At 56.9% G+C, this 15,326-nt stretch overlaps 1 protein-coding gene across 2 annotated transcripts in view; it reads right to left on the reverse strand.

Annotated features, from left to right (window-relative positions):
* LOC138764488 (thrombospondin type-1 domain-containing protein 4-like) overlaps positions 1 to 15,326 on the reverse strand; it is a 75,133-nt gene that overhangs the window by 14,622 nt on the left and 45,185 nt on the right. For both annotated transcript variants that reach the window (XM_069940475.1, XM_069940476.1), the window contains 6 exons: positions 14,890 to 15,026; positions 13,979 to 14,183; positions 12,214 to 12,380; positions 3,449 to 3,554; positions 2,509 to 2,745; positions 1,655 to 1,784 (listed from right to left, as the gene is read on the reverse strand). In XM_069940475.1, coding sequence (XP_069796576.1) covers positions 1,655 to 1,784; positions 2,509 to 2,745; positions 3,449 to 3,554; positions 12,214 to 12,380; positions 13,979 to 14,183; positions 14,890 to 15,026 — 982 coding nt within the window. The remainder of the gene's footprint in view (positions 1 to 1,654; positions 1,785 to 2,508; positions 2,746 to 3,448; positions 3,555 to 12,213; positions 12,381 to 13,978; positions 14,184 to 14,889; positions 15,027 to 15,326) is intronic.

Below are 15,326 nucleotides of genomic sequence, written 5' to 3' on the forward strand. Positions count from 1 at the left end.
ATCTTAGGAATTTTACTAGAATGAATCTTGGTTTTTGTTGTGGTTGTGGTTTAGGGGCTAATGTTCTATGTGCCCTTTCTATTTCCATTTCTTCCTGTAATTCTGGTCTTCCTAGAACCCTGGGGATCCATTCTTTTATAAATTCTCTCATATTCTTGCCTTCTTCATCTTCCTTAAGGCCCACTATCTTTATATTGTTTCTTCTATTATAATTTTCCATTATATCTATTTTCTGAGCTAACAGCTCTTGTGTCTCTTTAACTTTTTTATTAGATTCTTCTAATTTCTTTTTTAAGTCCTCTACTTCCATTTCTACGGCTGTTTCTCGTTCTTCCACCTTGTCCACTCTTTTTCCTATATCTGACATGATCATCTCTAATCTATTCACATTTTCTTCTGTACTTTTTATTCTTCTTTTTATTTCACTGAATTCTTGTGACTGCCATTCTTTTACTGTTTCCATATATTCTTTAAAAAATATATATATCCATGTACTTGCCCTTCCCTTCATCTTCCATTTCTCTGTGTTCTTCTTCCTCTTCTTCTGGGTCCACTCCAGGATCTGTGTCCTTTACCTCTGTCTCTTCTGGTTTTCTTGTTGGTTTGTTTGTTTTATTTTGTTGGATATTTTTGGTTTTCTTATTTTTACTAGAAGTGTCTTGCTGCTGGTCTTCTTCCTCTGGGTTGGTCATCTGTTGTTTCTTTGATTTCTTTTTACTCTCTTCTTTCTTGTTCTCGTTATTTTCTATGTTTTCCTCTTGCAGCTTTGTTGTGGTTGTCAATTTCAGCTGTGGAGATCGACTCCTCAGCTGGTCCCCCCTCCCGTCAGTGTTCTTTTTGTCTTGCGCATTGCGCATGCGCAACTCCTCGCGCATGCGCGGTTGCGCACTTTTGTTTGGCTCCGAGAGCCATTTTTGTAGTCCCGAGCTCGGGGCTTCAACTGACCTGAGGGAGCGGGCTTCTCTCTCCACAGCGGGCCTCCTCGGACAGGTAAGGCCTTCACCCTCTTCTTCCAACATCTTTTCTTCTTCTCTTCTTCCCATTGCTTTTGGCTTTTCTTTTTTCGCTGCCATTTTCCCCACACCTTTATTTTCACTTAATTTTAGGTTTTGTGTTTGTGCCTTTGTTTTTTCTCTGTTTTTTTTTTAACTTTTCCGGAGAGGGCTGGAGTTCCCCGACCGGCCACTACTCCATCACGTGACTCCTCTGTCCACATCCTCTCTGTTAATGCTCAAGTGTTTCGGTCTTCACTACAATCACCAGGATTCTTTTTCCTCAGTGAATACTGAGGTCTTCATTTAGTACTTCTGCTATTTCCTCCATACCCACCCAGTACCGGCCATTCTGCTCCCGATGCCTTGAACGACACACACTCACCAGGGTCAAAAGTACGGCCTGTGTAAAACACCCTGCACGTTTGACCCCAATCCGCCGATGAGATCCCATCTGTTAATCCACCCGTGGGAATTGCTATCCCGCATGTAGGCCCCAGGGACGAGATCCCGAGCTCAGTCTTCAAGCCAAACCATCGGCAGGCCGAGCCTCGAGGCTGCGGACTGCTCGACATGGGCTAGAGACTGGCTGAAGCAGTACTAGCTTGTGAGGGGTGGTAGGTGGGACGGGGCAGGTGGAGAGTGGAACAGGCGGCACTCACAAAGCAGGGCAGGGCTGGGTGTTGCAGGGCTCCTCCGCGTTGGCCGGTCTGGTGGCCGCGCTGCACAGACCATCCTCCACCGGTTCCCAGGAGCGCAGGTCCACGCAGCGGGACACGGAGAACTGGAAACCTGCGCACAGAGGGGGAGGGAGGGTAAGACCGGGGGTGGGGGTCCTGTTACTTGGCTCCCTGAACCCAGAGGGGGACACCATGCTCCACCTCTATCCCCATTCTCCCTACACTCCCCCTCTCTCCTAAACCCCTCACCTCCACTCCCCCATTCTCTCCCCTCCCACACTCTCCCCCCTCTATCCCCACACTTCCCCACTCCCCATTTCCCCTCTACACCCCCCACTCTCCCTCTCATCTCACTCTTCCCCCTCCACCTATAGTCACCCTTCACCCCACTCTTTCCCCTCTGCACCCCATTCTAACCCCTCAACCCCCTCCACACTCCCCCAGGAAACACCAAACTCCCCTCTTAACCCCCCTCTCTCCCCACACTTCCCCGTCTTCCCCCTCCCCATCTCCCCTCTACACCCCCACACTCCCAACACTCCCTCTCATCACTCTCCCCCTCCCCAATCTCCCCCTTCCCTCCCCACTCTCCTCCCACACTCCCCTCCACCCTTCATCCCCTCTACACTCCATTATCCCCCTACACTCCCCCCTCACCCACCTCTACTCCCACACCCCCTTCTCAACCCTCCCACTCTTGCCCCTCTACCCATGTTCTCCCTTCCCCCACTCTACCCCCATCCTCCCCAACACCTACACATCTCCCCCAACTCACCCTTTCCCCTCCTCACACACCCTCCCCCTTGATCCCCACACCCCTCCCCTCCCCCACTCACCTCTCCCACAGGACGCTGAGCACTCCGTCACACCCTGGGCCCTCCAGCTGTATGTGGGCTGGGTCCGGCTGGGATCCTCCTGCAGTCGCCGGTCTCGCTGCCCCCCTCGGACGCGGGGGGTCAAGGTGCCACCCCGGTGAGTCGGGGTCCTGGGGTGAGCTGCTCCCCCAGGGTAGGACAGGGTAGGCCCACTTCCCAGAGCTGACACCTCCCGCCGATTTCCTGGGGTCCAGGACCCTGCAGGGAAGCGAGAGAGCGGATACAGAGGCAGGTGGGCAGCGGGACCCCGTGGGACCCACTCGAGGAGCTGGGCAGAGATGCATTTCCATAGCACCTGGGCAGATCCCAGAGAGGATCTCAGCCAATGAAAGGGATCAAGGGGCGTCCGATAGGCAAAGAACGATCCCAAAACAAACAACCTCAAATCATTTTGATAATGATGGCCAATGAATATTCAGTCTTGCAGACTCACCCCCTGTCCGAGCCCCACCCCCTCATCGAGGCAACACCCCCTTCAGTTGGCCACGCCCCTCTCACAACCCCACCTCCCTCTCGCTCACCCCCACCCCCCTGCTCACCCCACCTCTCGCTCACCCACGCCCCCCTCTCGCTCACTTCCGCCCCCCCCTCTCGTTCATCCCGCTCCCCCCCTCGCTCATCCCACCCTTCCCCCTCACTCACCACTGCCGCCCTCTCACTCACCTCCGCCCCTTTAGTCAGACCCTGCCCACCCAAATTTGGCCCCACACACCCTTGTTTGGCCCCACCCACTCATAGTACCAGCCCTCTTCCTTCACCCTGCCTCTTCCCACCAGAGTCACGATCACCCTATCCCCCGGCCCTTGAAACCCTTGATCCAGGAAGCTGTTCACACCCCTGAGGTAAGACTCGGCCATGCCGGGGGGACCTCCGCCCCCATGCACTTGTGAACGTGACTCACCAAAACCCTGACTGGGAGGTTGAAGGTTCTGGTCTGGGAGAGCAGGCATTTCTACCGGCATGATGAACTGGTAGTGAATCCCAGGATTCTCCTGCTGGAAAATCATCTGGAAGAGAAACTCGGAATCAGGGAATCACAAGTGGAATTTGGCCAGAACTTTATAAATACCCTCAAGGTGTTTCACTCTGTGTCTGACCCCGGGAGTGTGTGATGGGACGGTGCAGAGGGAGCTTCACTCTGTGTCTGACCCTGGGACTGTGTGACGGGACGGTGCGGAGGGAGCTTCACTCTGGGTCTGACCCCGGGAGTGTGTGATGGGACGGTGCAGAGGGAGCTTCACTCTGTGTCTGACCCTGAGACTGTGTGACGGGACGGTGCGGAGGGAGCTTCACTCTGGGTCTGACCCCGGGAGTGTGTGATGGGACGGTGCAGAGGGAGCTTCACTCTGTGTCTGATCCCGGGAGTGTTTGATGGGACGGTGCAGAGGGAGCTTCACTCTGTGTCTGACCCTGGGACTGTGTGACGGGACGGTGCGGAGGGAGCTTCACTCTGTGTCTGACCCCGGGAGTGTGTGATGGGACGGTGCAGAGGGAGCTTCACTCTGTGTCTGACCCTGGGACAGTGTGACGGGACGGTGCGGAGGGAGCTTCACTCTGGGTCTGACCCCGGGAGTGTGTGATGGGACGGTGCAGAGGGAGCTTCACTCTGTGTCTGACCCTGGGACTGTGTGATGGGACGGTGCGGAGGGAGCTTCACTCTGGGTCTGACCCCGGGAGTGTGTCATGGGACGGTGCAGAGGGAGCTTCACTCTGAGTCTGACCCCGGGAGTGTGTGATGGGACGGTGCGGAGGGAGCTTCACTCTGAGTCTGACCCCGGGAGTGTGTGATGGGACGGTGCGGAGGGAGCTTCACTCTGAGTCTGACCCCGGGAGTGCGTGATGGGACGGTGCTGAGGGAGCTTCACTCTGTGTCTGACCCTGGGAGTGTGTGATGGGACGATGAGGATGGAGCTTCACTCTGGGTCTGACCCCGGGAGTGTGTGATGGGACGGTGCGGAGGGAGCTTCACTCTGAGTCTGACCCCGGGAGTGTGTGATGGGACGGTGCGGAGGGAGCTTCACTCTGTGTCTGACCCTGGGAGTGTGTGATGGGACGGTGAGGATGGAGCTTCACTCTGGGTCTGACCCCGGGAGTGTGTGATGGGACGGTGAGGATGGAGCTTCACTCTGGGTCTGACCCCGGGAGTGTGTGATGGGACGGTGCAGAGGGAGCTTCACTCTGAGTCTGACCCCGGGAGTGTGTGATGGGACGGTGCGGAGGGAGCTTCACTCTGAGTCTGACCCCGGGAGTGTGTGATGGGACGGTGCGGAGGGAGCTTCACTCTGGGTCTGACCCCGGGAGTGTGTGATGGGACGGTGAGGATGGAGCTTCACTCTGAGTCTGACCCCAGGAGTACGTGATGGGATGGTGCAGAGGGAGCTTCACTCTGTGTCTGACCCTGGGAGTGTGTGATGGGACGGTGCAGAGGGAGCTTCACTCTGAGTCTGACCCCGGGAGTGTGTGATGGGACGGTGCGGAGGGAGCTTCACTCTGAGTCTGACCCCGGGAGTGTGTGATGGGACGGTGCGGAGGGAGCTTCACTCTGAGTCTGACCCCGGGAGTGTGTGATGGGACGGTGCGGAGGGAGCTTCACTCTGTGTCTGACCCTGGGAGTGTGTGATGGGACGGTGAGGATGGAGCTTCACTCTGGGTCTGACCCCGGGAGTGTGTGATGGGACGGTGCAGAGGGAGCTTCACTCTGAGTCTGACCCCGGGAGTGTGTGATGGGACGGTGCGGAGGGAGCTTCACTCTGAGTCTGACCCCGGGAGTGTGTGATGAGACAGTGCAGAGGGAGATTCACTCTGTCTGACCCTGGGAGTGTGTGATGAGACGGTGCGGAGGGAGTTTCACTCTGTCTGACCATGGGAGTGTGTGATGGGACGGTGCAGAGGGAGCTTCACTCTGTGTCTGACCCTGGGACTGTGTGATGGGACGGTGCAGAGGAAGCTTCACTCTGTGTCTGACCCCAGGAGAGTGTGATGGGACGGTGCAGAGGGAGCTTCACTCTGGGTCTGACCCCGGGAGTGTGTGATGGGACGGTGAGGATGGAGCTTCACTCTGGGTCTGACCCCGGGAGTGTGTGATGGGACGGTGCAGAGGGAGCTTCACTCTGTGTCTGACCCCGGGAGTGTGTGATGGGACGGTGCGGAGGGAGCTTCACTCTGAGTCTGACCCCGGGAGTGTGTGATGGGACGGTGCGGAGGGAGCTTCACTCTGAGTCTGACCCCGGGAGTGTGTGATGGGACGGTGCGGAGGGAGCTTCACTCTGTGTCTGACCCTGGGAGTGTGTGATGGGACGGTGCAGAGGGAGCTTCACTCTGAGTCTGACCCCGGGAGTGTGTGATGGGACGGTGCGGAGGGAGCTTCACTCTGAGTCTGACCCCGGGAGTGTGTGATGGGACGGTGCGGAGGGAGCTTCACTCTGAGTCTGACCCCGGGAGTGTGTGATGGGACGGTGCGGAGGGAGCTTCACTCTGGGTCTGACCCCGGGAGTGTGTGATGGGACGGTGAGGATGGAGCTTCACTCTGAGTCTGACCCCAGGAGTACGTGATGGGACGGTGCAGAGGGAGCTTCACTCTGTGTCTGACCCCGGGAGTGTGTGATGGGATGGTGCAGAGGGAGCTTCACTCTGTGTCTGACCCTGGGAGTGTGTGATGGGACGGTGAGGATGGAGCTTCACTCTGGGTCTGACCCCGGGAGTGTGTGATGGGACGGTGCAGAGGGAGCTTCACTCTGTGTCTGACCCTGGGACTGTGTGATGGGATGGTGTGGAGGGAGCTTCACTCTGTGTCTGACCCTGGAACTGTGTGACGGGACGGTGCGGAGGGAGCTTCACTCTGGGTCTGACCCCAGGAGTGTGTGATGGGACGGTGCGGAGGGAGCTTCACTCTGTGTCTGACCCCAGGAGAGTGTGATGGGACGGTGCAGAGGGAGCTTCACTCTGTGTCTGACCCCGGGAGTGTGTGATGGGACGGTGCAGAGGGAGCTTCACTCTGTGTCTGACCCTGGGAGTGTGTGATGGGACGGTGAGGATGGAGCTTCACTCTGGGTCTGACCTCGGGAGTGTGTGATGGGACGGTGCAGAGGGAGCTTCACTCTGTGTCTGACCCCAGGAGTGTGTGATGGGACGGTGCAGAGGGAGCTTCACTCTGTGTCTGACCCTGGGAGTGTGTGATGGGACGGTGAGGATGGAGCTTCACTCTGGGTCTGACCCCGGGAGTGTGTGATGGGACGGTGCAGAGGGAGCTTCACTCTGTGTCTGACCCTGGGACTGTGTGATGGGACGGTGCGGAGGGAGCTTCACTCTGTGTCTGACCCCGGGAGTGTGTGATGGGATGGTGCAGAGGGAGCTTCACTCTGTGTCTGATCCTGGGAGTGTGTGATGGGACGGTGAGGATGGAGCTTCACTCTGGGTCTGACCCCGGGATTGTGTGATGGGACGGTGCAGAGGGAGCTTCACTCTGTGTCTGACACTGGGACTGTGTGATGGCACGGTGTGGAGGGAGCTTCACTCTGTGTCTGACCCTGGGAGTGTGTGATGGGACGGTGAGGATGGAGCTTCACTCTGGGTCTGACCCCGGGAGTGTGTGATGGGACGGTGCAGAGGGAGCTTCACTCTGTGTCTGACCCTGGGACTGTGTGATGGGACGGTGTGGAGGGAGCTTCACTCTGTGTCTGACCCCGGGAGTGTGTGATGGGATGGTGCAGAGGGAGCTTCACTCTGTGTCTGACCCTGGGAGTGTGTGATGGGACGGTGAGGATGGAGCTTCACTCTGGGTCTGACCCCGGGAGTGTGTGATGGGACGGTGCAGAGGGAGCTTCACTCTGTGTCTGACCCTGGGAGTGTGTGATGGGACGGTGAGGATGGAGCTTCACTCTGGGTCTGACCCCGGGAGTGTGTGATGGGACGGTGCAGAGGGAGCTTCACTCTGTGTCTGACACTGGGACTGTGTGATGGCACGGTGTGGAGGGAGCTTCACTCTGTGTCTGACCCTGGGAGTGTGTGATGGGACGGTGAGGATGGAGCTTCACTCTGGGTCTGACCCCGGGAGTGTGTGATGGGACGGTGCAGAGGGAGCTTCACTCTGTGTCTGACCCTGGGACTGTGTGATGGGACGGTGTGGAGGGAGCTTCACTCTGTGTCTGACCCCGGGAGTGTGTGATGGGATGGTGCAGAGGGAGCTTCACTCTGGGTCTGACCCCGGGAGTGTGTGATGGGACGGTGCAGAGGGAGCTTCACTCTGTGTCTGACCCCGGGAGTGTGTGATGGGATGGTGCAGAGGGAGCTTCACTCTGTGTCTGACCCTGGGAGTGTGTGATGGGACGGTGAGGATGGAGCTTCACTCTGGGTCTGACCCCGGGAGTGTGTGATGGGACGGTGCAGAGGGAGCTTCACTCTTTGTCTGACACTGGGACTGTGTGATGGCACGGTGTGGAGGGAGCTTCACTCTGTGTCTGACCCTGGGAGTGTGTGATGGGACGGTGAGGATGGAGCTTCACTCTGGGTCTGACCCCGGGAGTGTGTGATGGGACGGTGCAGAGGGAGCTTCACTCTGTGTCTGACCCTGGGACTGTGTGATGGGACGGTGTGGAGGGAGCTTCACTCTGTGTCTGACACTGGGACTGTGTGATGGCACGGTGTGGAGGGAGCTTCACTCTGTGTCTGACCCTGGGAGTGTGTGATGGGACGGTGAGGATGGAGCTTCACTCTGGGTCTGAGCCCGGGAGTGTGTGATGGGACGGTGCGGAGGGAGCTTCACTCTGTGTCTGACCCCGGGAGTGTGTGATGGGATGGTGCAGAGGGAGCTTCACTCTGTGTCTGACCCTGGGAGTGTGTGATGGGACGGTGAGGATGGAGCTTCACTCTGGGTCTGACCCCGGGAGTGTGTGATGGGACGGTGCAGAGGGAGCTTCACTCTGTGTTTGACACTGGGACTGTGTGATGGCACGGTGAGGATGGAGCTTCACTCTGGGTCTGATCCCGGGAGTGTGTGATGGGACGGTGCAGAGGGAGCTTCACTCTGAGTCTGACCCCGGGAGTGTGTGATGGGACGGTGCGGAGGGAACTTCACTCTGAGTCTGGCCCCGGGAGTGTGTGATGGGACGGTGCGGAGGGAGCTTCACTCTGAGTCTGACCCCGGGAGTGTGTGATGGGACGGTGCGGAGGGAGCTTCACTCTGGGTCTGACCCCGGGAGTGTGTGATGGGACGGTGAGGATGGAGCTTCACTCTGAGTCTGACCCCAGGAGTACGTGATGGGACGGTGCAGAGGGAGCTTCACTCTGTGTCTGACCCTGGGACTGTGTGACGGGACGGTGCGGAGGGAGCTTCACTCTGGGTCTGACCCCGGGAGTGTGTGATGGGACGGTGGGGAGGGAGCTTCATTCTGTGTCTGACCCTGGGAGTGTGTGATGAGACGGTGTGGAGGGAGCTTCACTCCGTGTCTGAACCCTGGAATGTGTGATGGGACAGTGCAGAGGGAGCTTCACTCTGTCTGACCCTGGGAGTGTGTGATGAGACGGTGCGGAGGGAGCTTCACTCTGTGTCTGACCCAGGTAGTGTGTGATGGGACGGTGCAGCGGGAGCTTCACTCTGTGTCTGACCCTGGGAGTGTGTGATGGGACGGTGAGGATGGAGCTTCACTCTGGGTCTGACCCCGGGTGTGTGTGATGGGACGGTGAGGATGGAGCTTCACTCTGGGTCTGACCCCGGGAGTGTGTGATGGGACGGTGCAGAGGGAGCTTCACTCTGAGTCTGACCCCGGGAGTGTGTGATGGGACGGTGCGGAGGGAGCTTCACTCTGAGTCTGACCCCGGGAGTGTGTGATGGGACGGTGCGGAGGGAGATTCACTCTGAGTCTGACCCCGGGAGTGTGTGATGGGACGGTGCGGAGGGAGCTTCACTCTGTGTCTGACCCTGGGAGTGTGTGATGGGACGGTGAGGATGGAGCTTCACTCTGGGTCTGACCCCGGGAGTGTGTGATGAGACGGTGCAGAGGGAGCTTCACTCTGAGTCTGACCCCGGGAGTGTGTGATGGGACGGTGCGGAGGGAGCTTCACTCTGAGTCTGACCCCGGGAGTGTGTGATGAGACAGTGCAGAGGGAGATTCACTCTGTCTGACCCTGGGAGTGTGTGATGTGACGGTGCGGAGGGAGTTTCACTCTGTCTGACCATGGGAGTGTGTGATGGGACGGTGCAGAGGGAGCTTCACTCTGTGTCTGACCCTGGGACTGTGTGATGGGACGGTGCAGAGGAAGCTTCACTCTGTGTCTGACCCCAGGAGAGTGTGATGGGACGGTGCAGAGGGAGCTTCACTCTGTGTCTGACCCCGGGAGTGTGTGATGGGACGGTGCAGAGGGAGCTTCACTCTGTGTCTGACCCTGGGAGTGTGTGATGGGACGGTGCAGAGGGAGCTTCACTCTGTGTCTGACCCTGGGAGTGTGTGATGGGACGGTGAGGATGGAGCTTCACTCTGGGTCTGACCCCGGGAGTGTGTGATGGGACGGTGCAGAGGGAGCTTCACTCTGTGTCTGACCCTGGGACTGTGTGATGGGACGGTGTGGAGGGAGCTTCACTCTGTGTCTGACCCCGGGAGTGTGTGATGTGATGGTGCAGAGGGAGCTTCACTCTGTGTCTGACCCTGGGAGTGTGTGATGGGACGGTGAGGATGGAGCTTCACTCTGGGTCTGACCCCGGGAGTGTGTGATGGGACGGTGCAGAGGGAGCTTCACTCTGTGTCTGACCCTGGGACTGTGTGATGGGACGGTGTGGAGGGAGCTTCACTCTGTGTCTGACCCTGGGAGTGTGTGATGGGACGGTGAGGATGGAGCTTCACTCTGTGTCTGACCCTGGGACTGTGTGATGGGACGGTGTGGAGGGAGCTTCACTCTGTGTCTGACCCCGGGAGTGTGTGATGGGATGGTGCAGAGGGAGCTTCACTCTGTGTCTGACCCTGGGAGTGTGTGATGGGACGGTGAGGATGGAGCTTCACTCTGGGTCTGACCCCGGGAGTGTGTGATGGGACGGTGCAGAGGGAGCTTCACTCTGTGTCTGACCCTGGGACTGTGTGATGGGACGGTGCAGAGGGAGCTTCACTCTGTGTCTGACCCCGGGAGTGTGTGATGGGATGGTGCAGAGGGAGCTTCACTCTGGGTCTGACCCTGGGAGTGTGTGATGGGACGGTGAGGATGGAGCTTCACTCTGGGTCTGACCCCGGGAGTGTGTGATGGGACGGTGCAGAGGGAGCTTCACTCTGTGTCTGACCCTGGGACTGTGTGATGGGACGGTGTCGAGGGAGCTTCACTCTGTGTCTGACCCCGGGAGTGTGTGATGGGACGGTGAGGATGGAGCTTCACTCTGGGTCTGACCCCGGGAGTGTGTGATGGGACGGTGCAGAGGGAGCTTCACTCTGTGTCTGACCCTGGGACTGTGTGATGGGACGGTGTGGAGGGAGCTTCACTCTGTGTCTGACCCTGGGAGTGTGTGATGGGACGGTGAGGATGGAGCTTCACTCTGGGTCTGACCCCGGGAGTGTGTGATGGGACGGTGCAGAGGGAGCTTCACTCTGTGTCTGACCCTGGGACTGTGTGATGGGACGGTGTGGAGGGAGCTTCACTCTGTGTCTGACCCCGGGAGTGTGTGATGGGATGGTGCAGAGGGAGCTTCACTCTGTGTCTGACCCTGGGAGTGTGTGATGGGACGGTGAGGATGGAGCTTCACTCTGGGTCTGACCCCGGGAGTGTGTGATGGGACGGTGCAGAGGGAGCTTCACTCTGTGTCTGACCCTGGGACTGTGTGATGGGACGGTGTCGAGGGAGCTTCACTCTGTGTCTGACCCTGGGAGTGTGTGATGGGACGGTGAGGATGGAGCTTCACTCTGGGTCTGACCCCGGGAGTGTGTGATGGGACGGTGAGGATGGAGCTTCACTCTGTGTCTGACCCTGGGACTGTGTGATGGGACGGTGTGGAGGGAGCTTCACTCTGTGTCTGACCCCGGGAGTGTGTGATGGGATGGTGCAGAGGGAGCTTCACTCTGTGTCTGACCCTGGGAGTGTGTGATGGGACGGTGAGGATGGAGCTTCACTCTGGGTCTGACCCCGGGAGTGTGTGATGGGACGGTGCAGAGGGAGCTTCACTCTGTGTCTGACCCTGGGACTGTGTGATGGGACGGTGTGGAGGGAGCTTCACTCTGTGTCTGACCCTGGGAGTGTGTGATGGGACGGTGCAGAGGGAGCTTCACTCTGTGTCTGACCCCGGGAGAGTGTGACAGGTCGGTGCGGAGGGAGCTTCACTCTGGGTCTGACCCCGGGAGTGTGTGATGGGACGGTGCAGAGGGAGCTTCACTCTGTGTCTGACCCTGGGACTGTGTGACGGGACGGTGCGGAGGGAGCTTCACTCTGGGTCTGACCCCGGGAGTGTGTGATGGGACGGTGCAGGGGGAGCTTCACTCTGTGTCTGACCCTGGGACTGTGTGATGGGACGGTGTGGAGGGAGCTTCACTCTGTGTCTGACCCTGGGACTGTGTGACGGGACGGTGCGGAGGGAGCTTCACTCTGGGTCTGACCCCGGGAGTGTGTGATGGGACGGTGCGGAGGGAGCTTCACTCTGTGTCTGACCCCAGGAGAGTGTGACAGGTCGGTGAATGGGTGAAGACAGTGTCCACTCACATAAACATCCAGACTCTCTGTTGTGGGTCCCTCGGCATAGAAGGACTCTCCGTTGCTTTCAGTCGGCCGCTTGTACATGAACACGGTCCCAGCTGCCTCATACTTCCCAGGACGATCAATCGCCCAGTTCCCATTGATTATCGATCGACCCGATTGACTCCTCAGGGCTGCAGGGAGAGAGGAAACAGTGAGTGGAACTAGATCGCCTGCTCCCCCTGCCGATGGTCAAGAGGCACTGCACCTGGTTCAAATGTACAGTCAAATCACAGCGTCCGGAGAAGGTAAGAAACGCAAGGTTGCTGGCACCTATGAGGATCGGTATGTACCAGATAAGTGCATCTTCCAGTTGCTTGACATCTACTCTTAAAATGCCTAACTAATACAATTGCACTAAGAATAAACAGTTTAAAAGACAGAAATACGACACTGTATTTACACTGAACAAACTTCATTTGCATGAATATGTACACCTTAAAGCATTTCACTTTATTTTCAGTCACATTCTTTGAAAACATTTAACCGTTGCTGCATCTGCAGGTTCCTCCCCCTCCACAGAGCTGCCCGAAAGTCGAATACCAACAGAGAAAACACTGACAATGAAGATTTTGCTTCCCGAACACCTTGAGTCTATTTATGGATTTTGGGCTGCTGATCCCCTTAAATATTTAGATGTAACCTATTTTTGTGATTTCCTGCCATTTACTTCAAGCAGATAAAATCACAAAGTGCAACAAATCAATGAAAATTCATTTTCTGCGATCCCTGGCCAAGTTCAGTGACAGACACGGTGAAAGGTTTCACCAGGACATTGCAACCGTGTGAAAGCGGTATCCGGGCAACTGGAATCCATCAATGCCGACCGACTATTGTTGGACACTGACAGGAGGGGCATCAGATGCCAAGTACAAACGAAAATCAGCGGCAAAAGATTTTTAGGTCCATTGAATTAACGCAATGTGTCAGTGTCGTGATGCGATTAAACCTGCTGAATTCAATGAAAGTTAATTTAACGTTTCTCCAATTTCCTGCATGTTACGGCAATTATCTTTGTGTTCAGCTTGAGGTTACAGGAAGCAAATCTTTTGAAAAAAATTTGTTGCCCAGTGTTATTAACCTGCCTCTGTCTCTTAAAGGTAAAGCTTCCATGTAATGCTACTGGACACTTTGTCCAGTGCCCCTCACAGAAACCAGCAGCAACTGGTGTCCCTCTGTGGTCTCCCCTCCAAGTACTGACCAGGCCAGAGCCTGCTTACCTGCCAAGATCAGATAGTCCCAGGCATATTCAGGCTATTAAGTGCTTACTAAACAGGGATAAGGAGACACTTTAAGGGAGTCACCCCAACAGCGAGCGGCATCAACCAGCTCTTCGTCCTGGGCATCGCCATCGCTGTTTCACACAACTTTATTCAAACAGCAGCTACAAGAAAAGCCCAAGGTCCTTCACTGGCCGAATATTTGCTCCCATCTTCACCAAAGGTTCACGTATTCTTTCAGAGTCTGAACATTTACGTTCTTATTTATTTTCCATGATTTTATTTTTGAGGCTGCCAGTTCCAGATACCAGGTAGAACCAAAAATCTGAATGCAGTTAAAAGGATTGTTTTGTGCACTATCCAGTAGGTCGATCCACATGCAGGTAAAAGCGCGGTGGGTTTCGGGGGGGGGGGGGGGGTCAGTTCAGGAGGAGAGGGCGAGAGTCAACACTGCCATAGACCATCCACACCCAATTCCAAAGGCCCCCTGCCCCCCAGGTCGATCAGCTCACCCAGGTAGTTCCGGCTCCTGCCCAGCTCCGTCACGTTAATGTGCGTCGCCCCCGTTGGGATCTGGATGATCTTGTGGTAGCCCACGCTGACGTGCGAGTCCTCAAAAGTCCCGAAAACCACCCTGCAGGAGGAACTGTCCCCGCCACACACTCCACACTTGTCCACCTTCGTACCCGATCCCAACGTTCCATCGCAGCCCGCTGCCTGGGGAGGGAAATTGAAGAGAATCAGTGAGGTGGTGGGGGGGAGGGGGCTCACAGCACCAGCAGGAATGACATCCAACAACAGAAAAAGCCGCGAGGCCTGAGTTGGAGCAGTTAATCGGGGCATTGGGCAATGGAGAGGCACCTTCACAGTGTTGGTGATCGGGGGGGAAGGGGAGGCTACAGAGACAGGGAGGGATTTAAGGGACCGGAGGGGGTTACAGAGACAGGGTATAGGGGATCAGAGGGAGTGATAGAGACAGGGAGGGGTGTAGGGGACCAGAAGGGATGAGAGAGACAGCGAGGGGTGTAGGGGATCGGATGGGGTTACAGAGACAGGGAGGGGTGAAGGGGATCGGAGGTGGTAACAGAGACAGGGAGGGGTGTAGGGGATCGGAGGGGATTACAGAGACAGGGTGTAGAGGACCGAGGTGGTTACGGAGACAGGGAGGCGTGTAGGGGATTGGAGGTGGTTACAGAGACATGGAGGGGTGTAGGGGATCTGAGGGGGCAACAGAAACAGGGAGGGATGCAGGGGATTGCAGAGACAGGGAGAGGTGCAGGAGATCGGAGGGCATTCCAGAGATGGGGTGAAGGGGATCAGAGGGGAGGTTACAGAGACAGGGAGGGGTGTAAGGGACCAAAGGGGGTGACAGAGAGGGGAAAAGGGAGAGTGAACATATCTCTGAGAGTGTGGTCTGACTCACCAGGCAACTTCCAGCCACACACACATCGCTGGAGTTTGTCTCACAGGGAGTACCGTCCAACACATGGTCTGCATGTCGTACATAGAAACGGTACCCGGCTGGGCGACAGTTCAGCTCACACTGCTGCTCCTTCCGCACTGTGAGGAGGGGGGCAAAAACAGCATCAAGGACAGTCTGGGGGGGGGGAGGCACGTGATGGAGTAGTGGCCGGTCGGGAAACTCCAGCCCTCTCCGGAAAAGTTTAAAAAAAAACAGAGAAAAAACAAAGCCACAAACACACAACTAAAATAAACTGAAAATAAAGGTGTGGAGAAGATGGCAGCGAAGAAAGAAAAGCCAAAAACAACTGGAAGAAGAGAAGAAGAAAAGATGTTGGAAGAAGAAGGTGAGGGCCTTACCTGTCCGAGAAGGCCCGCCGTGGAGAGAGAAGCCCGCTC

Source organism: Narcine bancroftii, chromosome 5, assembly GCF_036971445.1.
Source record: "Narcine bancroftii isolate sNarBan1 chromosome 5, sNarBan1.hap1, whole genome shotgun sequence".
Taxonomy (NCBI): domain Eukaryota; kingdom Metazoa; phylum Chordata; class Chondrichthyes; order Torpediniformes; family Narcinidae; genus Narcine; species Narcine bancroftii.